Here is a 26,577-nt window from a genome sequence, read left to right as displayed (position 1 = left end):
AAGCTCAGTGAGAATCTGTCTGCAGAGAAAAGCATCAATCTGCTCCACTGTCTGAATGAACTGAATGATCGTTCTCTAGTGGAGGAGATCCAACAGTCCCTGAGATCAGGACGTCTCTCCACAGATAAACTGTCTCCTGCTCAGTGGTCAGCTCTGGTCTTCATCTTACTGTCATCAGAAAAAGATCTGGATGTGTTTGACCTGAAGAAATACTCTGCTTCAGAGGAAGCTCTTCTGAGGCTGCTGCCAGTGGTCAAAGCCTCCAACAAAGCTCTGTAAGTAAATATGTGCCCATCGCTTCAATCTTGAAATCATGGGAAATAAATCAGAGGTGCTCAGTTCAAAGAACACTACCTTTGAAGAAAAATAAAAAATAGTCACTTTGTCAAATATGATATTTCACTCCAGCAGGACGTGTCAGCATTTCTGAAATATTTTTGTCTTTAACTCTAATCAAAGCACAATCCAGATGCAGCCTATAAGAACATGAGCTCTGATCCTTCACTGATAGGTTTATTATCCTCAAGTTGTTCACTTGTCTCCAACAACCAGGAGTTTAACTCTGTTTTTTAAAGCAAATACTTGAGCTACCAGACTGCACCTACAACTTTTTCTGATGTTCTTATTTTAAGGTCTGGTTTGTGTCTCACCTTTATTGCAATCCCCAATGTCTCTCTTTTTTTCAAATATAAATCTGTTACCTCGGTGTGGCCAGAACAACATGGTGAACCCAAAATACAGACAAAGGTGAAGGAACTGAATATTATTAGACGTGAAGGCTTTATTTACACACAGGAACCTGACACTTTGACTTTTTAACATGAACTGTGAACTATGGTCAGGTGAAGTGGGCTCTGTGGTAGGTTTCGGGAAACAGGTCTTGGTTCCAAAGATAGTGATGTGAGTCACTGTAACACAGGTAGAGCAGCGTCAGAAAGATCACTGGTGGAGGTTATGGTAAGTGAACAAGGTTATCTTCAATGTCTTACTTGTCAGCAGTTGGAAAGCAACTTGGGGAAGGCAGGTGGTGAGGTCTGGGTGAGTGCTTGTTAGCTTTGAATCCAGGCAAAGTGGTCCAGTAAGTCTAAGAGACGAAAGGCATTAATGTGGCTGTGAATCAAGAAGACCAGCATCCAGGAAAACGTGACTGAACTGAAAGGGTGAGTAGATGAATCAAATCAAATCAAATCACCTTTATTGTCACGTCACATGTGCAGGTACACTGGTACAGTACATGCGAGTGAAATTCTTGATGATGCGAGGATTAGGAGGTTAGCAGAGTTATTGAGAGTGCTGGTGTTATATTCAGCCTAGTAGATTACTGTCAGGTGTGGACAATGGACAGGCTGACCAGGCTTCACCCAAAGGCAGAAACCAGAGTCTAGTGGAAAACCACAGCCGCTCACACAGACCATGACAGCAGCATGACCCCACCCCACCCCCCACCCAAAGCATTCTCTTTCACTTGGCATCATTTACCTCTCCCTTCTCCAATTTCTGATGTGTCTACTTTTACAATGATAACTGTGATCAGGGTGAATCAAAAAGGTGTCGTGGTGAACAGATACTTCTGTTTGGTGAATGCAGTTTCAGCTTTGGGGACCAGATTTATGGTGGAGCTGAGACTTGAGTGGTGCAGCTACCTGACTATAGTTGCAAATGAACCGTCTATAAAAATTTGCTAATCCCAAAACCCATTGGAGATGCTTCTGGAATCTACAATGGGTACAAAGGTAGAGCCACTGTGAAAGCTTTCACTTTTGCCCGATCCGTCTTCACCTGCCCCGTGCCAAAATGTAACCGAAAAAGTTATTGATGAGGAATGGAATTCACACTTTTCTGCTTTGACATAAGGTTTATTCTCCAGCGAACGTTGGAAAAATAGCATGGACATGGGATTGATGTTCCTCTCAGGTTTTGGGAAAAATGAGGATATCATCCAGATACACCAATATGAACCTGTCAAGGAAGTCCCGGAGGACATCGTTAACTAATCTCGAAACATTGCGGGAGCATTAGTTTACCCAGGCGGCATGACCAAATACTCGTAGTCCCCCAATGGCATGTTTAAAACGGTCTTCCACTTGTCTCCCTGATTGATCTGGAAAAAGTGGTAAGCATTGCGGAGGTGGGGTTTTGTAAACCCTGTGGCGCTGTGAAATGGCCTGAAAGTAGAGCTAATGAGGTAACACGTACTTATTCTTGATGGTAATATCACTGAGGCCCCTGAAGTAAATGCAGAGAGAGCCATCCTTTTTCCCCACAAAAAGAAGTTCCAACTTGAGATGACAATCGTTGGATTATGCCTGCACCGAGGATTTCCTTAATGTACTTTTCCATAGCCGCACACTCAGGTCTAGACAGGTTATACAGCCAGCTAGAAGGCCGGGTGGAGCCAGAGAGTAGTTCTATGGTACAGTCATGTGGTCTGTGAGGTGGCAGTGAAAGCGCTTTACTTTTGCTAAATACTTCCTGAAGATCATGATATTTGGTGGACACAGAGGAGAGATCTAAAACAGTCTCAGTGTTGGTTGATGGTTGGTTGATGTTTTCTTGTGATTGCCAGGGTGACAGGCTCTGTGCGGTGAGTTATGTGAGGGGACACTCGGTTATTTAATGACTTAGTGGGAATGGGCGGATTAAGGGCGCATAGAGGGATGTTTAACTGTCTCGCTAACTCAGACTCCATGAGGTTCTGATTGAACAAGAGCCTGAAAGGTCTGGTTAACTAGCACAGAGACTTGGAGTTGCAATCTGGGTTTTTTTGTTTGTGTGAGTATCCTCCACCCTTATCCCTGAACTTACCAGTGGGCAGACCCTGGTGTGGAATCGAAAACAGACAGGTTCATCGCGAGAAGCAAGCTGATCTTTCATGGTTTGATTTAATGACTGAAAAATACAGCAGGCGGTGGTTAGCACTGTTGCCGCACAGCAAGAAGGGTCCTGAGTTCAATTCCACCATCAGGCCGGGTCTTTCTGTGTGGAGTTTGCATGTTCTCCACATTATTGCATGGGTTCTCCCCGGGTACTCCGGCTTCCTCCCACAGTCCAAAGACATGCAGTTAGTGGGGATAGGTTAATTGATCAATCTAAATTGCTCATAGGTGTGAATGTAGGAATGAATGTGAGAGCAAATGGTTGTCTGTGTCTCTATGTGTTAGCCCTGTGACAGACTGGCAACCTGTCCAGGGTGTACCCCGCATCTCGCCCTATGACATCTGGGATAGGCTCCAGCGCCCCCCGCGACCCTGACAAGGATAAGTGGAAGCAAATGGATGGATGGAAAAAATAGACCCTGCAGAACTTGATCCGGCCAGCCTGCCTCAGCAGTGGCTGTTGGGAAATCATAATTGGCCACACTGTAACGGCCCTGCTGGTTTCCAGAGAAGGTTCAGGTTCCAGGTACCTGAAATGGGATGTAATTCAATTCAATTTTATTTATAATGCCAAATCACAACAACAGTCGCCTCAAGGTACTTGTATATTGTATGATCGTACAGTAATAAATACAGAGAAAAACCCAACAATCATATGACCCCCTATGAGCAAGCACTTTGGCGACAGTGGGAAGGAAAAACTCCCTTTTAACAGGAAGAAATGTTTGGTGTCAAAGCACAGATCCATCCAGTCTCTGTATTTCATCTTATTTCTTTTATACACACGTTTAACAGTAACAGTTTCAGACAGCTAGTGTTTAGCTGACATTACCTGGGTACCTCACAGTTTGCAGGTAATGGGCATAATAATTAATGAACAGAGACGTCCTGCTGTGAACTTTGTTGCTGTGGATCTAAAATGTAAAAATACATCTGAGAAGATTTCTAATCATGATTTTATGAGCCCCCACAGTTTGATTCTGTTCATCTGGACGTAGCGCTCTCAGCGGGAGAAACGTTTTGTCACTCATCCAGGTGACTTCTTCAGGCTCAGCTGACTGCAGCTTTCCCCAATCTTATAAAAAGTACATCTGCATAATGACTGAAACCTAATGGTAAAGGAACTGACCTCCCAGCCTTCCTTCAGTGGGCTGGTTTCAGTCATTATGCAAATGTCCTTTGATAGGGTTGAAAACCTGCAGTCAGCTGAGACTGAAGAAGTCACCTGGATGAGTGACAAACGTTCTCCCGCTAAAACGCTACGTCCAGATGAACAGAATCAACTTTGGGATTTACTAACCTGGATGATTGAGCATGCATCAAGACAAGTTTTATGAGGTTTACAATTTCTTATAATTTCTAAACCAGAAGGTGGAGGAGATGAAGCTCATGATAACTGGCTACTGCCCTTCAGCGTGCTTTATGAAATCATCCAATCAAAATGAAGTTGGCCTTTAGGGAAAGTGGGGCTTTAAAGGGAATGAGCCAAAGAAGCTTTTAGACTGAAAATGAAACGAGTCTGCACCAAGTCCAGGATGTGATACACTATTTATAACTACATTTACAGTAATCACACATATTAGAATTAATAAAGTGACCAGCAGTACTGTAGTAACTGTAATACTGCAGTACTCACAGGCCTGTGCCAGCAGACACTGAACTACTGTCAATATTTATTTATTTGACAATAAATATTATTGTTTTGTTGTTCTTGTTGTTTTTTTTCAGGCTAAGCAGCTGTAACCTGTCAGAGAAAGGCTGTAAAGATTTGTTGTCAGTGGTCAGCTCCCAGTACTGTAGTCTGAGAGAGCTGGACCTGAGTACCAACAGCCTGAATGATTCAGCAGTAAAGCTTCTGTGTGCTGCAGTGGAGAGTCCACACGCCAAACTGAATATTCTGAGGTCTGACCGAATTGTATTCTTTTTCTTTTGTTTGTTTCTTTGTTTGTTTGTTTAGTTTATAACTGAGAAAATAAATCAAGCAATTTAAATAATAAAGGTAAACTTGATCAATTTACTGTTGTTTCGTACCACATCTGCTCAGCATAAAACAACAAGGATTCTTAAAATATAAGATTAGTTATTGCACCCTGATTACACTTTAACAGCAGTCTTTGTTCATGTTTTCATTTTCAGACTCAACATCTGTGAACTTTTAGCGGAAAACTGTGAAACTGTGTCCTCAATGCTCAGCTCTCAGTCCTTTACTCTGACAGAGCTGGACCTGAGTATCAAAAATGTGCAGGATTCAGGGGTGAAGCTTCTGTCTGCTGGACTACAAAGTTTAAACTGTAAACTTAATACTCTGAGGTCAGATCAATTGACATTTTGTTTTTTCAAGTCAACCAATTAAACATTTTACTCAAGTTCATTCATATGATGTTGTATCTTAGTATGTTAAGGTTTCCTTCAAAAATATCATAACAAGCTTTACATAAGTATTATAGATTATCTTTTATTTTCAGACTGAGTGGCTGTAACCTGTCAGAGAGAAGCTGTGAAGCCCTGTGCTCAGTCCTCAGCTCCCAGTCCTCTAGTCTGAGAGTGCTGGACCTGAGTAACTCTGACCTGCAGGATTCAGGAGTGAAGCTTCTGTCTGCTGGACTAAAGAGTTCACAGTGTGCAGTGGAAACTCTCAGGTCAGGATTCAAACGTTAACACATACAATCATTTAAAATGTGAATTATATTATTTATTGACTTAACAATAGAGCTTTTAGCTGAACTTAAATTTATATTTGAGTGGATTATTAGACTCTGAATTACTGTGTAAAATTTGTCACAATCATATGTTTGTTTATTTTTTAAAAAAAAATTAATGTACTGGCCATTTTACATAAATTTGGCTAATCTCCCACAATATATACATTTGATTTTGTTAGAAATAAAATGAAATTATTATGTCTTTAATGACACCACATTTCGATATGTAGGAGGTTACTGGCGGTATTGTTTCAGTGTTTGAGTTTTCCTTGCAAAGAAACATCTGGAATTTAACAATACATATTTTAAAGCTTTTTTCGCCAAAGGGATTTGTATTAGTGATGGTAAATTTGATTCTTTTACCGAATCGACTTTAAATGAGTCACTCACCAAAATGCATCAGGTTTTTAAGTCATTTGAGTCACTGAGTCAGTTGCCCAGAGAGTGCCAAAAATGTACTTTTTCACTCAAACTTAATTTGTTTTTCTTTTCATGTAAATCCTACTGCTACGATGAGTGATTGAAATATAAAAAGAACTATTTTATAGAGCCAAAAAAACATTAAGATTTCTAGATCGGACATATATTTTATTTTCTCATCTAAATAATTTAGTCAAATAGTGACTTTCAGATTATTTTACTTGCAATCTGCTGCTGCAGTAATGTGAGTCAGACACTGTTTTCTTTTTTTTAATATAAGTGGAACTGAGTTCATATATTTTTTCTTTAGTCTGCTTATCATGTTTGCACAAAAACGAAAGTGTAGACTGAATGTTATATTATATTCAGTTATATCATCCAGGTAAGTAAATCTCCAAAAAGTTGATTCTGTTCATCTGGACGTAGCATTTTGTGGGAGAAACGTTTAAATCACTCATCCAAGTGACTTCTTCAGTCTCAGCTGACTGCAGGTTTGCAACCCTATAAACAGTGCATCTACATAATGACTGAAACCAGCCCACTGAAGGAACAATGGGCTGGGAGCTCAGTTCCTTAATCATAACTATGCAAATTCTCATGACCATTGATCAACAACAACTGATCAAGGCCTACTGATCAAAACCCACTGATCAATGGCCATGAGAACCATTCACAGAGAGTTGGGGAATGGCTGCAATCACAGCATTTTAATCATTATTTTAAAGGCTGTTGATTGGTGCAATTGCTCTAACAGTGTATAAATGTAACAGGGCTTGGTGCTGATGCTAACAGTACTAGCTGCTTCAGCCTTTATTTACACATTATAAGCACATTTAGCTTATTTTAAACAGTATATAAAACAGCTAGTACTGCTGGGACTTCATATTTTCACAAGCTAACATGAGCCAATCAGTGAGATGTCTAGCCATGACAGTTGTATGTTGCTTTGAGAAGAGTCCGGCTACACACAGTGATGCTAGCGTTAGCATGTTAGCTTCTGTGTTTTTATAGTTTAGACTTCTTGTTTGTTAGCTGCTCTGTTTAGTTGCTTTATGGTTTCTTAGTTTACTTTTCCTGCTTTATTTTGGTAGTTATCGTGCTTGGTGTCATAAGTTCAGTTTGACTTCCTCCCTGACATTGTCTACATTAGTTTCAGGTGTCAAAGGTTTTATTGAGTGTTTTCTATTTGTTCCATTTAAACAATAGAGGTGCACTCTATGCGTGTAACTGCTGTGTGCTAAGTTCTTCTGTCAAGGAAGATGGCGCCTGTGTTTGGCTTTGCCGCTGCTGCAACAACTTCGCTGGATGCAACAATGTAGTTTTCACTGTCCTCAATCATTTTTGTAATGTCATTTTGCTCTTTTGTGTTCTGACTTTATTTCTGCTGCTTTAAATTATGATTGGGAGATACTGTTAACCCTTTAAGGCCGGTAAGAGCGGGGCAGCTCAGTTTTATGCGTAACTATTTTTAAATGCCTGTAGATCTGCAACCACATAAGCTAAGCGCAATAATTTTTATTTTGCATGTGAAACCGGAGTTGTACCCACATCTTATGCATCCAGCTTATCCTAGGTCACTGTTTCCTTCCACATAGCTTTGCAAAAGTTGCATGAAAACTTGCAGCAACAAAAAGTAATATTCAGAAACATGCTTTGCCAATCCGATCAGCTGTTCATAGCACTTCCTACGTTGGAATAGATGTCATGTGAACTATCGTATGTCCGCTATTACCTGTCCGAAACCTGAAGTGAGCGTCATTTTTATGGGAAATTCTAGTTGTTTGGTTTATTTTTACCTTCAAGGCCTTATAAGCCTACACTGGTGTTTTAAAAAAGTCATGTTTGAGTTTATGCTTTTCTGTATAGTTTCTGGGATGCTTAGAACTCAGATTACACAGTTGGTAATAGTTTATTTTGATGCACTGCAGTTTTTCTTGCAAATTCGCTTTTCATAACATTTATTTTAGTTTTTCATGCAGTGTATAAAAATGGGTGTATCTCAAAAATAAAACTATGGATACACTCAAATTACATTTCCTGTGGTTGGAAACTATTTTGTGCAACCTTTTTTGGTTCTTCAGTTTTGAGGGATAAACCTCTTAAATTTCTCTAACTACAAATATATGTAAAAAAACCAAACAATTTTAAATTTTTTGTAGTTTATTGCTCTTTTTTGCTATATATGTAGTTACTATGGACTGAATGCATACATATTATTAAAATCTGGGCTATAACGGTTGTATTGATGTATAGCAACTTGAACTGCTCCCAAAATGGCACTACAACATGTAAAAATCTAAAGATAAGCTCTGGCGGACTTGGTTCTATGGTAGGTCTTAAAGGGTTTAACATCAAAGATTCAGTGGAGAGCTACTGTAACAGCTGAACAGAAAAACTCTTCCTCCTCTCTGGTGTTCTACTATTCACCACCCACAGGACTTCCACCCTCAAGAGATGGAAAAGGGGAACGTGGGCCGGTGTTTTAGATCAACTGGCGTTTAGATCAACTGGCGTTGGTCGAACAGATGTGTGGCAGTCTTGCGTTTCAGGAGCTGCTACCGACAAACCAGCAAAAAAAAACCACCAAATGTGTCATCTGTGACACTTGTGAGGGTATCTCAAACACACTCCGTCAGTCTTGATGCCGTTGAACAACAAAATGTTTAAAAATGTCGCGAGTTTAACATGGACTCGAGTCAACCAAGCGCAACCTCTGGCCAAGTGCCACAGCCTACAGCCAGATCAACTTGTGACACACATCTGCACCACATTTGAATTCGTTTCATGCACAACACATTTGTACCTCACAAGTGTCACAGATGACACATTTGGTGGTTTTGCTGGTTTGTCGGTAGCAGCTCCTGAAGCATGAACTGCTGCCACACATCTGTTCGACCAGCGCCATTTGATCTAAGCGCCAGTTGATCTGGAACACCGGCGTCCAGGTGAAACTGAGAAGGTACCAGAGGCTAGCTTCTTGGCTGTGGGGAGAATCCTGGTGCCTGCGACCACTTCCTCTCCTGACATTTAGTTAATATGTTACGCCGGTGCCTGGGACCTGGGCTCCGTGGCTCAAAAGCAGTTTGCTCACGGTGTGTCCGTCAAACGCTCACTGTTTTTATTGATAACAGCTATGTCTGCTCATCCATCATTGCTTCCCCAGTTCTGGAGTCGCCGCCCTGCCCAGCAGGTCCACAGGTGTGCATTGGTCTTTATTTCAAGTGCCGCTGCAGTCAGCTGTTGATTTTGCAGATCAACCATCATCAACTCAATTGGCCCTGCTTAACGTTGGCTCCATAACAAACAAATCATTTATTCTAAGCGATCTCTGTATTAACGAGTCTCTAGATTTTATGTGTCTGACTGAGGCGTGGCAGCAAAATAAGGATTATGTCCAATGTTCCTCTAATTTTTCATGTGTCTGGCGAACACACAAACTCCTGAGCGGTTTAATGATCAATGTAAATTGTTGGAAAGCCCACTGATAACATGTTGCTTACATGGCTAAAATGTTATAGCTCATTCATTGAAAATGTAGAAAATCTTATGTCCTATATTATTGAGCCCCCATGTCTATGCTGATGCTCCTTGAGCGCACCACACAGGTACTCGAGGCCATGCAGTGGCTGTGTATAGAATTTCTTTCACTTATGTATTAATCACGTTATTGTAATGCCTTGGTGCCACTGGATTTTAACATGTCTGACACTCATACTTAAGACAAATGGTAGGGGTGTAGTAAGGATGTTGGAAACAGGAACTCCAGAGGACCAGTCTTTTGTCTCTTCTAGGACTCTGGGAGGTAGCAAGGGAGTGTGAACCTTAAGGTGTGAAACAGCTGCGTACTGCCTTTTGTTCCTGTGGAAGGTATTTAACTGAGAGCCATGCTAGGCTCAGTGAGACTCTGCTGACCCTGCCCGTGGTCATGCAGGCTCTCCTAAGCTTAGTTTTCTGTTCTGTGTGTTTTGATTAAAGAATGTTAGCTACTGCCCACCGCTCATCTGCAGGCTTTATTTAAGTGGAAAACTTCCACAACAGCTGCTAGTCTGTGTTCTCAGTAGCTGTGTCCCAAAAGCGTCGGCTGCATCCTCACGGAGGACCCGCCCTTCAGCGGTCTCGTGAGCCGTGTCCTTGAAGACCGAGAAGGCCGGAAGTGCGAGGCTGTGAAATGGGACGGTCTAGCCTTCAGATTTGCGTCACTGCTGTGTCGGTGGAGTTTAATAAACTCGGACCATCTGCTCCTTGCTATCTAAAATATAACAGGACACTGGCGTAAATTCTCGACCGTCTCACACTTCTGTTTAATCAGTTTTCTGTTTGGCGGTTATTCAGCTGTGTGAAAATCCGGAGGAACCCACCGATGGATTAATAAAGTTTTATTTAATCTAATAATCTAATAACTTTGATCTCAGCCAACCCAATTTACTCACGAACAAATAAAACACGAAATAAGGCAAACATTTACATTTTAAGTTATCCGGTGACTTATATATCATGTTTAACCTGAGTAGCGAAAAGGCGGGGGTCTGAAAAGCGATGAAGCCGAGTCCGCTGCTCTCGCCGGCTCGGCGACCATTGAATGCCCTGGTTTGCTATCGGCGGGTGGGTAACAGGCGTCTCTGAAAACGTCGGCGCACTTTTGCAAACATGCGATGTTTTGATAAACCAAGCAGATATTTGAAATTTACACCGCCACTTTCTCGCCTGAAAATATGTTAAAAGTTTATTTTGTGACCCAGAAAAATTAATAAGACTAATTTTAAAGCTTAGTAGCGGCCGCCATTGTTGGCAGCTGAAATTTGGCTGGACCGCGCTATGAATTCTGGGATATGGTGGGCCACGAAGGACACATCAACCCATCCTTCAAATTCGGAAATGAAGGGCGCATTTGTCGGCTGCATTTGAAGGAGTCGGCAATTGGGACAGCCTTGGTCGCCGGGCTGTGACGTGTCGGCCTTCAAATGCGGCCTCTGGAGGATGCAGCCGGCGTTTTGGGACACAGCTAGTATTCTCCTCTCACCGCCAACCTGTGTTTCCTTGGTTTATTGCTGTGTGTGAATGCCAGAAGGTGGGTTCTGATTATATGATGTTGTGTAGGTCAAATGTTATTTAGTGTGTTTGCTCACTTGCGAGGATGCTAATGCTATCTTATGCTAATGTGCTGCTAAGCTAATTGATGCTAGTTGTAACCTTGTGTGCAGTGATTGTTGAGGTGTTGGTACCTGTGAGTGCTGAGTACAGTTCCCTTGTGTAATCGTGGATCTATGTTTGGGTGCATTGAATGTTTGACGCGTGCTTTACTGATGGTTCACTTTATGTATCATCACTACAGACCTAATAAATCACCTGAACTTGGAAGTCTGCCTCCGTGTTCTTTAACCTGAACACACCCACTGTACCTGGCCACTCTAAATCAGCTAAACTCCTGGAGACAAGACTTTGTCCATTTTTAGATACAGCGGCACCTCTGAAACAAAGTGTTGTCCTTTCTTCAAATTTCTATCCCTGGATAAATCAAAATACTCAAAATTTCAGGAGATATTGTGGCAAGTTAGAACGTTTATGGAAGGCTTCTAAGCTTGAGGTTCATCAGTACATCTCAAGGAATCCATATCCTCACTTAATGACATGATAAAAAGCTGGAACTGAATATTTTTCAAATCTAATAGCTTCAAAAAGAACAATCCCAAAGTATTGTTTGATTCAATTATGAAAATGGTCTCTCTGATATTCCTCATGTACCAGTCTATACTAAATCTGATTGTCATGAATCTTTGAACTGTTTTGTAAATAAGGTTAAGCTGCCGTCAGGTCTAATATTTCTCCATCATCCTCCCAGTATCACACTGACATGTTGCTTACCTCTGACACCTGCTCCTCTTTTACTCCTGTCACCTTACAGGACGTCAGTGCTCTGCTTGGTCAGATGAAACTGACTTGAAGCCACCTTGATGTAATTCCTCCACCATTTTCATTAGTGTGTTTGACTCTATTGGCCCTGTATTCTGGACATAATTCATACTTCTGTTCATACTGGCTCAGTTTTAAACAAGCTGTCGTTGAACCAATATTAAAGAAACCAAATGTGGACCCATCTCTTCCAAGCAGTTACAGGCCAATATCAAAATGACCATTGGTGTCAAAGATCTTGGAAAAAACAGTTGCAGAACAACTAAACAACTTTCTGGAGAAAATCAATGCTCTGGACATTTTCCAGTCTGGTTTCTGTAAACTGTCCTCCACTGAAATGGCTTAACTTAAAGTGTGTGGTGACATTCTGATGGCAGCAGACACTGGAGAAATACACCGAGTTGGATCTCACCTTTGCTTTTGATACTGTTGATCACAGCATCATGATAAATAGGCTGAAGCACTTGTTCAGGATTACTGGTGTTGCTTTAAAATGGTTTCAATCATTTCTATCTGAGACATCTTTGACTGTCTGTATGAATCATGTGTTGTCTGAAACATCAGTTCTGCCTTCTGGGGTACCTCAAGGATCTGTTTTAGGTCCGATTCTCTTTTTCCTTTATATATTTCCTCTAGGCCACAGGTGTCCAACTCCAGGCGTCGAGCCGGTGTCCTGCAGGTCTTAGATGTTTCCTTGATCCATCACATCTGATTTAAATGCTTAAATTCCTTCTCTTTTTTTTTTTTTTTTCTTTCTACTGGTAAATCCAATTCTTCCTTTTTTTTTTTTTTTTTTTTTTTACCTGTCCCGTTTGGTTCTTTTGCCATCAAATTATTGTCTAAAGGCGAAGAAAGATGCCCAACGGTTTACTTTACCAAATGGACCATCCCAGCCTTGCCGTAATGGTCCATTTGATTCTACTTATTGTTTATTTTATTTTCACTTGCTGAATACGGGACAGACTTGACTGGTGGAAAGAAAAGGGAGAAAGAAAGGGGAAGAAAAACAGCTGAGAAGAGGGACGGGGAGAAGGGCAAAACCAAAACCAACAGAATAAGCAGACAAAAAATACATATATCGATCACCTGGATCACCTGTTGAGAAAGAAAGAAAGCAAGCAGAAGAAGGCGAGAGTAATAAACAACATCACAATGATATATGGGAATATGACAGTAAATACTAAATATTAAACATTATTGTGCATGCACGTGAGATCGACAGCGCACAGTGTGCTTTGAGGTAGGAGCCAAAAAGGGTGTAGTTTGTGTGTGTGATCACCCGTGTGTGCACCTGTGAGCATGAACAGCGCTTGTTTTAAAAGGTTCCTTCATGTAATGATCTGCTAGAGGGTGTGGGGGCCACTGCCCCATCCTCCAGGGCATGAAGCAGGTATGGAGGAGATCAAAACTCCAGACATCCAGAGGCCCCAGAACACAAGAGACCAAGGAAGACCAACAGAGGGCAGCAGCGCTACTATCCCAGAAAGAGCTGAGGAGAGTCCCAGATGAGGGGTCACTCAGCAGCCCCAGCGGAGCAGAAGCCGGGGGCTGCAGTGGCGTGCCCGTGAGCTCCGCCGGCAGCCAGCTGTGCCTGGTGACCGAGCCCGGGCCGAGGCCGAGGCACCCCATCCCAGTGGCCCGGCGAGCCCCAGGCTCCAGGCCCCGATAAGCAGCCGCCAAGGGTGAGCGGTGGGTACCGCGCCCACCCGGACACAAAGAACCACCAGCGCACCGATGTCTGAGGCGTCTGCCACCGGCAGGGGAAGTGGTGGGGGAGATGGGCCTCAAACCTTGGAGGGCCTGAGATGTCCCCAGAGAAGTGGCGTCTGATACCCAACCTGACATATAGACACAGACAAACAGGTACACACAGATACAAACATCTATTCCCACCCTCATGCTCTCATATACAATTACTCAACACTCACCCAACGTGGAGACGGACATAAAGAGGCGCTGTACACACAATCACACTCCCAAAGCGTACTCTAAGCCCGGGTCTAGGTACCCTTGCCCCTGGAGGAAACTGCGCCCAGACCCAGGTGATGTTACCCTTTTCCCTGCGGTGGGAGAAGCAGACTGCCCCGACTCCGCAGCAGCAGGGAGGCCCCATTCCAGACCCCAGTCGGACGGCCAACTCCTCCTCCTAGCCCCCCGCTCCAGCAGGCCGCGAGAGAGCAGGGGTGTGGGAAGACTCAAACCTCCCTCCACCCGCTCATATGTAGTGTTGATGTATGTGTGTTCTAAGGTGCATTTAAAACCCAGGAGGGCATGGAGCTACCTGCCAGAGCAGCAGGTAGCGTATAGCCCCTCCTGCTAGCCCTCAATGTCTCGTGTATTTAAAATTGAGAGGTGAGCAGCGGCGCCAGGGGTGAGGTGTACACCCTGATGGTAATTTGAATCCGTGTGGCGTGCCCACCCCAAGATCCTATATGTATGTGTAATGAGAGTGTGAGTAATGTGAATGTCTAAGTTGTGGGATAAAATTGAGGCAGAGGCAGCCAGAAGGGGACAGAGGGGGATGTCTCCTCTGCACCCTGGTGACACACCCCTACCCCAAGGCCCTGCATGTGTGGGTGATTGTGGTGGAGCGGGAAGAGGAGGCAGCTGGAGATGGGAGGGAAGGAATGGAGGGCAGTGACCCCTCCCTGGGGCCAACTCCCGCTGACCCCAGTAGGCACCCCATACTCTGCAACCCGCCAGGAAAGGGGCCCAGGCCCATCGGACCGGGGCCCAGTGCAACAACGCCGCCCAGCCCCACAGAGCCGGGACAGTCCACCCGACCCCACCACAGAAAACTGCACCCACCCATCATCCACTCATCTTCCAGACTACACAAGACAATAGGCGCCCAGGCTGAGATCTTCCTCCACCTCTCCTGTATCTCCCCCTCCTGCAGAGAGTTCCTGAAGAGAGAAATCTCCTGCAGGATTTGACAACCTCCCCCACCAGTTGAAGAGCCCCCCAGGTGGTTCGATGCACAGGCGGCACCCAGCGCCAGGACTGGGCCCCCATACACCACCCGCCCACAACCCGGCAACACACCAACCAGGACCCAAGCCCTGAGGCTTGGCCAGGGCCCCAGCCCAGAGGCAGTGCCCCAGAACCTCACGCCCATCCCGGACCCACCCAGGGGCAGCCAGGCTACCAGGTCAGTAACCCGTCCGTCAGCACAGACCCTCCCTAGCCCTGCTGCACGGTTAAATTCCTTCTCAACATGTCCTGAAGTTCTCCAGAGGCCTGTTAATGAACTAATCATGTGATTCAGGTGTGCTGACCCAGGGTGAGATCTAAAACCTGCAGGACACCGGCACTTGAGGCCTGGGTTCCCCACCCTGCTCTAGGGCAAATTATCAGGCGTTACAATAATATTTCTTATCATCTCTACGCTGATGACATTCAGTTATACTGTTCTTTCAAAGATTCTCAGTTTGATACATTTTCTTGTTTAAATAATTGTCTGTCAGGAATCAAACAATTGTTAAACTTCAACTTTCTCCAGTTTAATATGGATAAAACAGAAACTTTGATCATTGCTCCTGATCACATGTCTTCAGAAATTAGGCAGCAGATCAGCTTTTAGGTCCTTCCATTAAATCGAGTCTCAGAAACTTAGGTGTTATATTCGACAGTTCAATGTTGCTTGAGAAACTCTCTAAACAACTGGTTCAAAACAGTTTTTATAATCTAAGAAACATTTCTAAACTCAGACTGGTGTCAAAGGCAGAACTTAAGATGATTCTTCATGCTGTTATCTCTTCTCACTTGGATTATTGTAATGGTCTTTTTTACTTGTCTCAACAAATCAGCTCTGGAGCTTCACACTGTACAGAATGCTGCTGACGAGGCGTTTAACTGGCACAAACAAGAGGTCACACATTACTCCAGTTTTGGCTTCTCTTCATTGGTTGCCACTAAATTTTAGGGTTCATTTAAAATTTTAGTTGTAACTTTTAGAGCTGTACATGGTGAAGCTCCTCAGTGCATCTCTGACCTGTTGAAACCTCATGCTTCATCCCGAGCACTTAGGTCTTTGGGTCAGAGGTCACTGTTGGTCCCACGGACTCGGTTCAACAGATGTGCGGATCGGGCTTTTCAGGCACCGAGGCTGTGGAACTCCCTGCTGTTGTCTTCATGCTGTCTAGACTCCACTGACTCTTTGAAAAAGCAGCTGAAGACATTTCTATACAAAAGTTATGTGCTATATAAATATATTTTACTTACTTACTTGAATAATAGTTCATTTATGACATTTTTTTTAATTAAAATATTTATTTTCTTTACTTTATCACCTAATTAAATTATAATTCTGTAATTAAGGGTGATAGTGTGGCCTGTGTGGGTTATCTTCAGGTTCTCTGCTTCCTCTCACAGTCCAACAACATGCATGCTGGGTTAACTGGGTGATTGTGAGCATAAATGTTTGTCTGTCTCTGTCCTAGCTCGGTGTCTACCTGGCTACATCACCGTGGTTACTGATGCTGAACCTATAACCTGGTCTGGATCAGGTTATGTTCAGAGTTTGTGTTTAAAATCGACTGAAGTGCCTCGTTTTCACTGATTCTTTCATTTACAGAAAGCTTTAAGTGTGATATAGATTCAGCCATATCTGACTAATGTCAGTGAATGAGGCCCAGCTGTAAAGTCACAGCAGTCACACTGTATGTGTCTCATTGTCACTGGAGTTTAGGCTCCATGCATTCAGCTGCTGCTGCAGAAAAAGTAGAAATGTTTCTGTTTGGTTCTAATCTGCTGCTGAGTCTCTTTTACAAAGATCAGAATCAGAATCAGAATCGTGTTTATTGGCCAAGTATATGTGCAGACAAATACAAGGAATTTGGTTCCGGTAGATGGTGGCTATCAAGCACAGCAATGTAAAACACACACACACACACACGTATATATACATTACACATGCATACACATACATACACAAAGCTGTAAAAACCAACTATAAATAACTAAACTTATGTACATAAAATACAGAAATGAAATGAGGTGGAATGAATACTACAGAATGTACATAAGGTGCAGTTGCAGTCTGGCAGTGGGGAGCAGTGTGACAGGTCAACTGTTTAGGAGGAGATGGCGAGGGAAAGAAACTGTTCCTGTGTCGGGTGGTCTTGGTTTGCAGGCTTCTGTACCGTCTGCCAGAGGGCAACAGGTCAAAAGTCTGTGTCCAGGGTGTGAGGGGTCTGTGATGATTTTCCCTGCCCGTTTCCTGGTTCTTGAGAGGTACAGATCCTGGATGGAGGGCAGGGGGGCACCGATGATCCTTTCTGCTGCCCGTACAGTCCGCTGCAGTCTGCTCCTGTCCTGTTTAGTGGCTGCACCATACCAGACTGTGATGGAGGAGCACAGGACAGACTCAATGACTGCAGTGTAGAACTGGGTCAGCAGCTCCTGTGGAAGACTGTACTTCCCCAGTTGTCTCAGGAAGTACATCCTCTGCTGGGTCTTTTGAGGATGGAGTTGATGTTGGTCTCCCACTTCAGGTCCTGGGAGATGGTGGTACCCAGGAACTTGAAGATCTTCACAGTCGACACAGGGCTGTCTGACATGATGAGGGGGCAGAGTTGGGGATGTCTCCTGAAGTCCACTGTCATCTCTACAGTTTTAAGAGTGTTCAGCTCAGATTGTGCTGACTGCACCAGGTACCAACCGCTCAACTTCCTGCGGTATGCAGACTCATCACTATCCTGAATGAGGCCAATGGCGGTGGTGTCATCTGCAAACTTTAGGGTTTAACAGCAGAGTTCTTGGAGGTGCAGTCATTAGTGTAGAGGAGAACAGTAGTGGTGAGAGGACACATCCTTGAGGGGCACCAATACTGAGGTCCGAGTTTCAGAGGTGATCTCCCCAGCCTCACTTGTTGCTTTCTATCTGTCAGGAAGCTGGTGATCCACTGACAGGTAGCTGGAGACACGCTGAGCTGGGAGAGTTTGAAGAGAAGTTCATGCCGATGGTGTTAAAAGCCGAACTAAAGTCCACAAACAGGATCCTGGCATAAGTTCCCGGGCGGTCGGTGTTGCAGGATGTAATGCAGCCCCATATTCACTGCATCATCCACCGACCTGTTTGCCCGGTAGGCAAACTGCAGAGGGTCCAGCTGGTGGCCTGTAATGTCCTTCAGATGGGCTAACACCAGTCGTTCGAAGGATTTCATGACCACAGGCGTCAAGGCGATAGGTCTGTAGTCGTTCAGTCCTGTGATGGTGGGTTTCTTGGGAACAGGGATGATGGTGGAAGCGTTTGAAGCAGGATGGAACTTCACACAGCTCCAGGGATCTGTTGAAGATGCGGTGAAGATGGGGAGCCAGCTGTTCAGCACAGGTCTTGAGGCAGGAGGGTGAGACACCGTCTGGTCAGGGGGCTTTCCTGGGCTTCTGTTTCTGGAATAGTCGGCTCACATCCTCAGTGTGTATTCTGAGTTTCAGGGAGGAGAAGGGGGTGGGAGGTGTGATGGAGGTCGTTGAGTCTGGATTGGAGAGGGTGGTGGTGGTCGTTGAGTCTGAAATGGGAAGGGTGGTGGTGGTCGTTGAGTCTGGATTGGGGAGGGTGGGGTGGTCGTTGAGACTGGATTGGAGAGGTGAGGGTGAAGGGGAGGGTGGAAGGTGTGTTGGGGTCAGTGTCTGAGCGGTGTCTCTGGGGAGGGAGGGTGAGGCGTGGGGTCTGTCCGTCTCAAACCTGCAGTAGAATGTATTTAGCTCGTTGGCCAGGTCTTTGTTTGCTTCAACAGTGGGTGGGGGCGTCTGTAGCTGGTGATTTCCTGCAGGCCCCTCCACACTGGCCTTGAGGTCGTTGGCTGAGAGCCCGTTCTTCCAGCTTCTGGGAGTAGATCCTTTTAGCTGCTTTGATCTCCTTGGTCAGTGTGTTCCTGGCTTGCTTGTACAGGGCCCTGTCACCACTTCTGTAAGCGTCCTCCTTAGCCTTACGAAGATGTTGGGTTTAGGGGTGAACCATGGTTTATTGTTGTTGTATGTGCAGAAGGTCTTTGTTGGCACACCGTCTTCACAAAAACTGATGTATGATGTCACAGTGTCCGTCAGCTCATCCAGGTTCTCAGATGCAGCTTCAAAAACAGTCCAATCAGTGCAGTCAAAACAGTCCTGCAGTTCCTGCTTTGCTGCGTTAGTCCACTTCTTCACAGTTTTGACTACAGGCTTGTACGTTTGAGTTTTGCCTATAAACTGGAATAAGATGGACCATGCAGTGATCAGAATGTCCCAAAACTGCCGGGGCACAGGCGATAGGCATCTTTTAGAGTGGTGTAACAGTGATCCAGTATGATGTTGTCCCTGGTGGGGCAGTCTATATGCTGTCTGTATTTAGGGAGTTCGTGGTTGAGGTTTGCTCTGTTAAAATCCCCAAGGATAATTGTAAAGAGTCCGAAATTTCCTTTCCAGGGTGGTGATCTGGTCAGCCAGCTCGCACAGTGCGTTGTTCGCGTTGGCCTGAGGAGGATGTAAACTCCGACCAGCATGAAGGAAAAAACTCCCGCGGTGAATAAAGCAGTTTACAATTGATGAAAAGACTTTCAAGTGTGGGCTGCAGTGTTTCTGTAACACTGTGACATCAGTACACCAACCTTCATTAATGTAAAGCAGACTCCACCACCCTTTGTTTTCCCTGAGAGCTCCGTTTAGCGGTCCGCCCGGTGAAGTTGGAAGCCCGGCAGATTTAAGACAGCGTCTGGGACACCCTCACTAAGCCAGGTTTCAGTGAAGCAGAGGGCAGCAGGCGTGCAAAGTCCATGTTAGTCGGTTTAAGAGCAGTAATTCGTCGACTTTGTTTGGAAGAAGGCGGAGATTCGCGAGGTGAATGGAGGGGAGTGCTGTGCGGAATCCTCGCCCGGCGTAGTTTCACCAGTGCACCAGCGGGTCCCCGTCTCGTCTCCTCCAGGAGCCACAGAGGCTGCTGCGCCTCCAACTAAAATCTCAAAAAACTTTCGGGTTTGTGAAAAATGGATAAGAACTATAGTGAGGCGACTGCCTGATGTTTAGCAGTTCATCTCTGGAGAAAGTGATGTGGTCTGGTGACCAAAAGCGCGCGAAAATAAACAAAAACAGGAACAGTCTTGAGAGGCGCAGTACCGAGGCTGCCATCCATGACGCCATCTTGAAAAGGCAACAACATATTTGGAAAAGGATGCAGGATGGAACTGCAGCTAATCCTGCTCATGTAGCCAGTTAGTAAAACCCAAGTCAGACACAGCAGACATTTAGTGATAATCTCACTGTGTGTGGTCTTTTAGCACCTCCTAGTGGTGAACATGTGGAGTGTTGTTAGTCTGGGTGGCAGAGTGTAACTGTTGAGTGAGACACACCGGGCCTGCATGCTGGAAGCTTAGCCACAGCTCAGGTGTGGAGAAGCTGAAAAAGAAGGTTTTCTAGTTTGTGGGACGTAAAAACTGGAGGACTGAGTTAAATAAAGGATGAGAGTAACACAGAGCAGCCACGAAAGCTGCTCACACAGTTTAGACAGTTTAGCATCAAATGTTCTAGTGAGTTGGCTCCCAGCTAACTAGCACACCAACTAACTAGCACACCAGCTAACTAGCATACCAGCTAACTAGCACACCAGCTAACTAGCACACTGGCTATCTAGCAAACCAGCTAAGTAGCAGACCAGCTGACTAGCGAACCGCTAACTAGCACACTGGCTGACTAGCAGACCAGCTGACTAGCGAACCGGCTAACTAGCACACCAGTTGACTAGCAAACCGGCTGACTAGCACAGCGACTAACTCTTTTACCGCCTAACTAGCAGATCAGCTAACTGCAGCCACAGACTGAAGGGCGATTAAATGTAGCGGAGATATCAGGGATGACACTGGTGTGTCGATTCACTCTTTAACACTCGGTCACTCCGGTGTGTCAGCCAGAACACCACTGAAGGCCAAATGATGCATGGCGTGTGGAATAAGGAACTTAAGGTTCGGTTTGAGGCACTTCATTCTTTCACTGATTGATTCTTGTGGCTGTGATCATGTGTGTGGTTTCTTACAAAAGGAAGTACACAATACAAATACATGACAAATAAGATGAATAGATAAGTTACATATCCAGTTATATGCATACGCCAGTATAGCTAACATAACCATATATAAGGACAAAGATCACAGTACTATAATGCAGTAATGTTAAACACAAAGGTGTATATCTACATAAATCTATCCTATCAGTGATCAGAGTACTGTAGTATACTTCTACTACTTACACAATACAAACTGAGCGGCATTAGTTTGACTTTAAGTTACCATCAGTACAGGCGAACTGATGGTAGCTGTACTAAAATAAAGACTTTATTATTGTGAAGGGCTTCCGGTTAAACTAAGATCAGCTGATTACCTCATAACACATTGTTTGCTATCCGGTTGTTCAGTGATGGCGTGGCGAATCCTACTTCGGGCCTAAAGTAGTCTGCGTTTAATATGGCTTTTGTGTTGTTAACATGTTTAATGTTTTGTATTTTCTTCTATTTAATCTCAAAAGCTCATAAAACAGTCAGTGATCACTGTTGACCTTCCCCGGCTTTTTATTACCGCTAATCATTTATTTAAGCTCAGTTTTTTAAAACCTTACGATGTAACTACAGCACAGCCCATGCAGCAGTATATTAATGACTAACCTCGTATTGTGGATGGATTATCTCACTTGTTCTCCTGGCTGAAGTTTGGTCCTTTACAGCATCCTGCCATGCGATTACATTTGTTCCTGACCACCGAGAACACTCCGTTAACTTTTATCGAGTGGGAAAAAAGTTAAGCTTGTTTTATGTTATGCTAACATAGCTGTGTTGCTAGCGGTCACGTAGCATCATTATATACCAGCTAGCCAAACTTCGGTAACCCTACAAACATCACTGCTGTTTAGTTTTCTGTCTTCATTTATGTTGGAAGTTATAGCAGAGCTGTACGTTTGAATTTTCCAAAACCCGCAGTCAGGACATGCTATATTGTATTTAGATAGAAGCTAGCGAGCTAACTTCCTGCTAACTTCTAACGCCGTTAAATGTCATAAATTCCATTTTCATGGATGCCTGGATGTTAAACTCAATTGTTACACCTGGTGAGCAGAACACTGATCATTTTATTAAAGATGAAAGACTTTGAACAGTTTTCCAACTCTCAGTAATGCCACAGTGATCGTTTGATATATGGACCTGCAGCGGAGTTTAGGCCCAGACACGGCCAGTGATGTCAGACTGAACAACCGGATAGAACGCAGGCTCCCACTCTTCATAATATCATGTGCTGCAACTCCCAGGTAACCATGGTTACCCAGCCACGCCAGTAGTCTCAGAGAGACCAACAGCTAGTGCGTTGTAACGCCGTGGCTATCGTAGTCTCTCCTTTTTCTACAGCTCATGTGTTCTTCTTGTGATGGTGCGTCTTGAGGCTCATACATGCCGTCATTTGTTGATCTAAGAGCGTTCCTCAGACCGACTTCTTCAACAACACTAATCGGCCTGCAGTTTGTAGCTACTCACTTCACTGTGGCGTTTGTTAGCTTGTCTTTCTTTGGTTTATCTAGACTCCTCCCACAAGCTGATCCAACGTAGTCTGCCCAAGCCTCCACCTCTGTTTGTTTGGGTGGTTTGTTTGCTGCCATCAACAGTGTGTAATGCATTTAAGTGATACTTCAGACTTGAAGTACTCAATGATAAAAAACTCAACTTTGCTTCCAGATAACTTTAGTTGTATCAACACTGCCTCCTGGAACAGTTTAAAATGTCCGTGTCAAAAGATCTGTACCTGTCTCCATGTTTCTGTCCCCGCCCTTTCTTTCTGTCCCAGGTCATGTGAGTGCTGCAGTAGTATTAGGCCCACCCTCAATGCTCTCATTGGTTGAGACACATAATGGCCGCCCATTTCAAGCCAGCACTGGTCAACATCCTCCTGTGACCCATGGCTTTATATTCAGAGCCAGTGAGCACTTTCACAATAATCATGATTTTAAAACTGTGATTAAAATAATTGTTGGTGTTAATCAGTTAATGAGTTAACAGGATTAATAACAGGTTAAGTTGCCTAATAATTAGACTTTGGTGACAAACTGATGTGATCTCCATGTTTCCTTTGTTGGACTGTGGGCGAGTGTCAGAACTGAATGTGCTGAGTAACATGTAGAGTTTAAATGTGTCAGTTCCAGTTTTAGAGCTCTAAAGTGCAGCTATCATGTTAGGAATATATGTTAGGAATAGACAGAAACACTGAGGTCAAATCTTTATTTTACCACTACGCTGCATTCTTGATGTTCATGAATTCAACAGGTTCATGATTGTCTGCAACATTAATCTCATATTTCCATCTAAGTGTTGAATTTGACTGTTTGATGTTCTTTATGATCTCTAACACCCAGTTCATCTGTAGGCTGAGCTCAGTCCATCCATTTAGTGAAATGATGTTTAAAGGTCTCCTTGTTCTGTGAGCGTGCACAAATCCTGAAGCAGAAAGCCTGGGTTGGCAGAGAAATGATCATCACTGTGATGATGCTCATCATCTCTGACTGGGATTTGAGGTTTTGTCAAAGCAGCAAAGAAAGCCTGGCTATGTTGGACTGGGTGTGGAAGCAGCTCCCAGTTTGAGGTTCAGGAGACAGACACCCTCTCTACTTTGAAGATCAACTTCAAACTTTCCTTTTTGATAAAGCTTATAGTTAGAGCTGGATCAGGTGACCCTGAACCATCCCTTAGTTATGCTGCTATAAACTCAGGGCTGTTGATGGACTTCCCATGATGCTCTGCTTTCTTCTCCTCCCTCTTTTCCTCCTGATGCTTTTTATATGTCACTACTGCATGTCCTTAACTTTTGTCTTCTCTCTCCTTAGTTTGTGTTTTGTTCTTGTCTCTCTGGGCTCATCTCTTCTCTTTCCCCTCACCCTGCAACCAGTCATGGTAGATGCTCCTCCTGGAGCCTGTTTTCCTAGGAGGATCTTTGTGTCAAGGGGGTTCTTCTTCCCACCATCACCAAGTGCTGCTCACAGTGGATTGTCTGATGTTTGAGGCTTTCTCTCTAATATTGGGGTTGTTTCCTTCTCTGTTAAACAACTTCAGATGCTTTGTGTGTCTGCAGTCTGTCAGGCTGTCTGATCACAGAGGAAGGCTGGCTTACTTCTCTGGCCTCAGCTCTGAGCTCCAACCCCTCCCATCTAAGAGGCTGGACCTGAGCTACAATCATCAGGTGACTCAGGAATGAAACTGCTGTCGGCTGGACTGGAAGGATCAGGCTGGAGCTGGACACTCTCAGGTATGAAGAAAATGTCTGATGGGAGGAAGAGCTGAAACATTTCCTGTGTCCTTCACTCATTTCCTGTTTGTTTCCAGCAGATGAGACATGAAAAAATCACACATGCAGGAATATTTTCAGGGACAGACACACTAGTCTAGCTGGATAGTACTTGGATATTTATGTAGGGGGTCTCAAGGGTCTGTTTGCAGGAACATTTGGGCCACAGGTGTACCTGAGATAGATGCCACTGTGTACCTAATAAAGTGTCAGCCATGTGTATGTTTCCCATGCTGTATGTCACAGTGACAGTGACAGAAGGCTGAAACAAGAGGCTGTGAATCATTTCAGTCTGTGTGTGAGACAAAGAGGCAGACAGGAGCAGCTAACATTTGAAATGGAAGCTTAAACTCTACATTCACAGCTGAATTTACAGTAAATTTGTTCTCAAGTGCATTTGGCAGCTAATGCTAATACTGTTTTCCTTGCTTTCTACAACTTGAGCAGCTAATGCTGAGTAGGCCACTTTGCTCTGCTAAGGTTTGTGTGACCATGATAGAAACTCTGATAAGCTAATGCTGCTAAGCTAATGCTGTTTATGGGCCCTGTTAGAATCAATATTTCATTCTCATTCTGTATTGTGAGAACAATATTAACGTCTCATCATTATAACACACCGAGAAAAGAGGTATTGGCGTTGGCTACTAATTAGAGATGACGCGATACCACTTTTTTTTATGTCGATACCGATGCCGATATCATAAATTTGGATATCTGCCGATACCGATATGAATCCGATATAGTGTGTTTTTTAATCAATAAAACTGTTTTTTAATATCTTGCTGCATTTTGTATAAGTTCATACTCAAGTTTAAATAAACAACAACACTAAAGCTATTCTGTTATACCTGTATGTAAAAATACACTGCACCAATATATTTCATGGTTCAACAACACTGATCAATCTAATAAACTTAAACCTGCTCCATCCTTCCTATTATGGTATTTTAAAAAGTACTTAACTTGAAATATTAAACAACCTAACTAATAGGGTTGCAAACTCCCAACAAAAAAAATGGGAACCACCTCCACCTAATGATGTGTCGATGTAATCAACTTTAATTTGATGCAGGGTGAAAAAAAAAAATGCACAGAAATAAATTATTTTTCAAGAATAATTAAAAAGATTCAATATCTTTCTTCAACAGAATTGCACACTGCACAGATGGAACCTTCCCAAAGGAAAAAGTACCTATAGCTTACTAGGGTATATTAGACTTAACAGTTACTATATACAGTAATGGACTTCTATACATTTACATCAGATTAAAACTTTTAGGCGTAAGATTCAGATAATTATTTATTAAAAGCTAGACATTTTAAATGAGAATAAGAAGAAAAGTATGTCTTTTTGCCCTTTTCCCTGTTCATGCCCTATACATTTTCAAGCTACACTTTGCTAGATCACGCCCCTGCACAGTTATCAGCCGTCAGCTCGTGAAAAGGATCCTGGTGTGAAAGTAATATTAAATACATTCTAACAACAGCTTATCAAGCTTAAAGCGTGCTGCTGTTGTTCAGCGGCTGGTTTCCTCTTTCTGGTGCAAAGTGGGCCAAAAACAAGAAGAGAGCCGGACTCGCGACAGAAAGGCGATCAGCTGATCGTTAATCAGTTTCACGATTGAAGTAGTAGCAACAGGAGAGAGGAGGGCAGATCGCTCCATATATGGCTGTTAAAAAGCTTAGCGAGGCAGCTTTACAAACATTCAGAGATGAACTTACACACTTGCTTTACTTCTCTCTGGGATAGCTTCCTCAGAGATGAAATGCTTGTTTGCTAAGCGAGGCTACAAATACACACAGCTCTATCACGTGATACATACTGCTCCAGCGTACGCTTTCGGATTTATATAGGCCGAGTTACGCCCGTGTTTTTAAGTTTTGTGAGGTGCTTTTTGATATTTAATGGATCGGATTACATTTTTATTTCCCTCCGATATCCGATCCAGTAATTTGGGTAGTGTCGGACCGATACCGTCGTAATATCGGACATCTCTACAATGCTTGTTACCTGTATTAGCGTTAGCTGCTAAGCGACCTACTTAGCATAAACCCTTTACGCGTTATAATGCAAGGGAAAGGTCACTCATGGCAGCCTATTTGGCATTAAGGTCACGTGTTCTCTTACAAGAGAAAGGGTATTAGCATTGGCTACTAGTGCTTATTCACCTCAAATTGCAACTGGCTGCAATGGCATGCCAATGTCCTCCTAATATAATGCTAATTTACAGCAAATTAGCATTAGCTGCTCCTTATTGTATAAGGAAAGAAGCGGTATTAGTGTTAGCTGCCGTAATTATTCACCTAATTGAATTGGCCCCTAATGGCCTACTTGGCATTAACTCCTGACGCCGTTTATAATGCAAATGATGCTAACTCA

The 26,577-nt window shown here is 43.7% G+C and overlaps 1 protein-coding gene across 1 annotated transcript; it reads left to right on the top strand.

The window, feature by feature from the left end:
* Window positions 1–222: 222 nt before the first annotated feature.
* On the top strand, window positions 223–24,186 carry LOC120436930 (ribonuclease inhibitor-like). Its single transcript, XM_039607754.1, has 5 exons — window positions 223–275; window positions 4,605–4,778; window positions 5,013–5,186; window positions 5,342–5,515; window positions 23,985–24,186. Exons 3-5 carry the CDS (start codon window positions 5,062–5,064, stop codon window positions 24,076–24,078), a joined length of 393 nt encoding a protein of 130 aa, XP_039463688.1. The 5' UTR covers window positions 223–275; window positions 4,605–4,778; window positions 5,013–5,061; the 3' UTR covers window positions 24,079–24,186.
* Window positions 24,187–26,577: the final 2,391 nt, after the last annotated feature.

Source organism: Oreochromis aureus, unplaced genomic scaffold (genome assembly GCF_013358895.1).
Source record: "Oreochromis aureus strain Israel breed Guangdong unplaced genomic scaffold, ZZ_aureus HiC_scaffold_360, whole genome shotgun sequence".
In the NCBI taxonomy this organism is placed as follows: Eukaryota; Metazoa; Chordata; class Actinopteri; order Cichliformes; family Cichlidae; genus Oreochromis; species Oreochromis aureus.
This window is presented reverse-complemented; position numbering and strand designations above follow the sequence as displayed.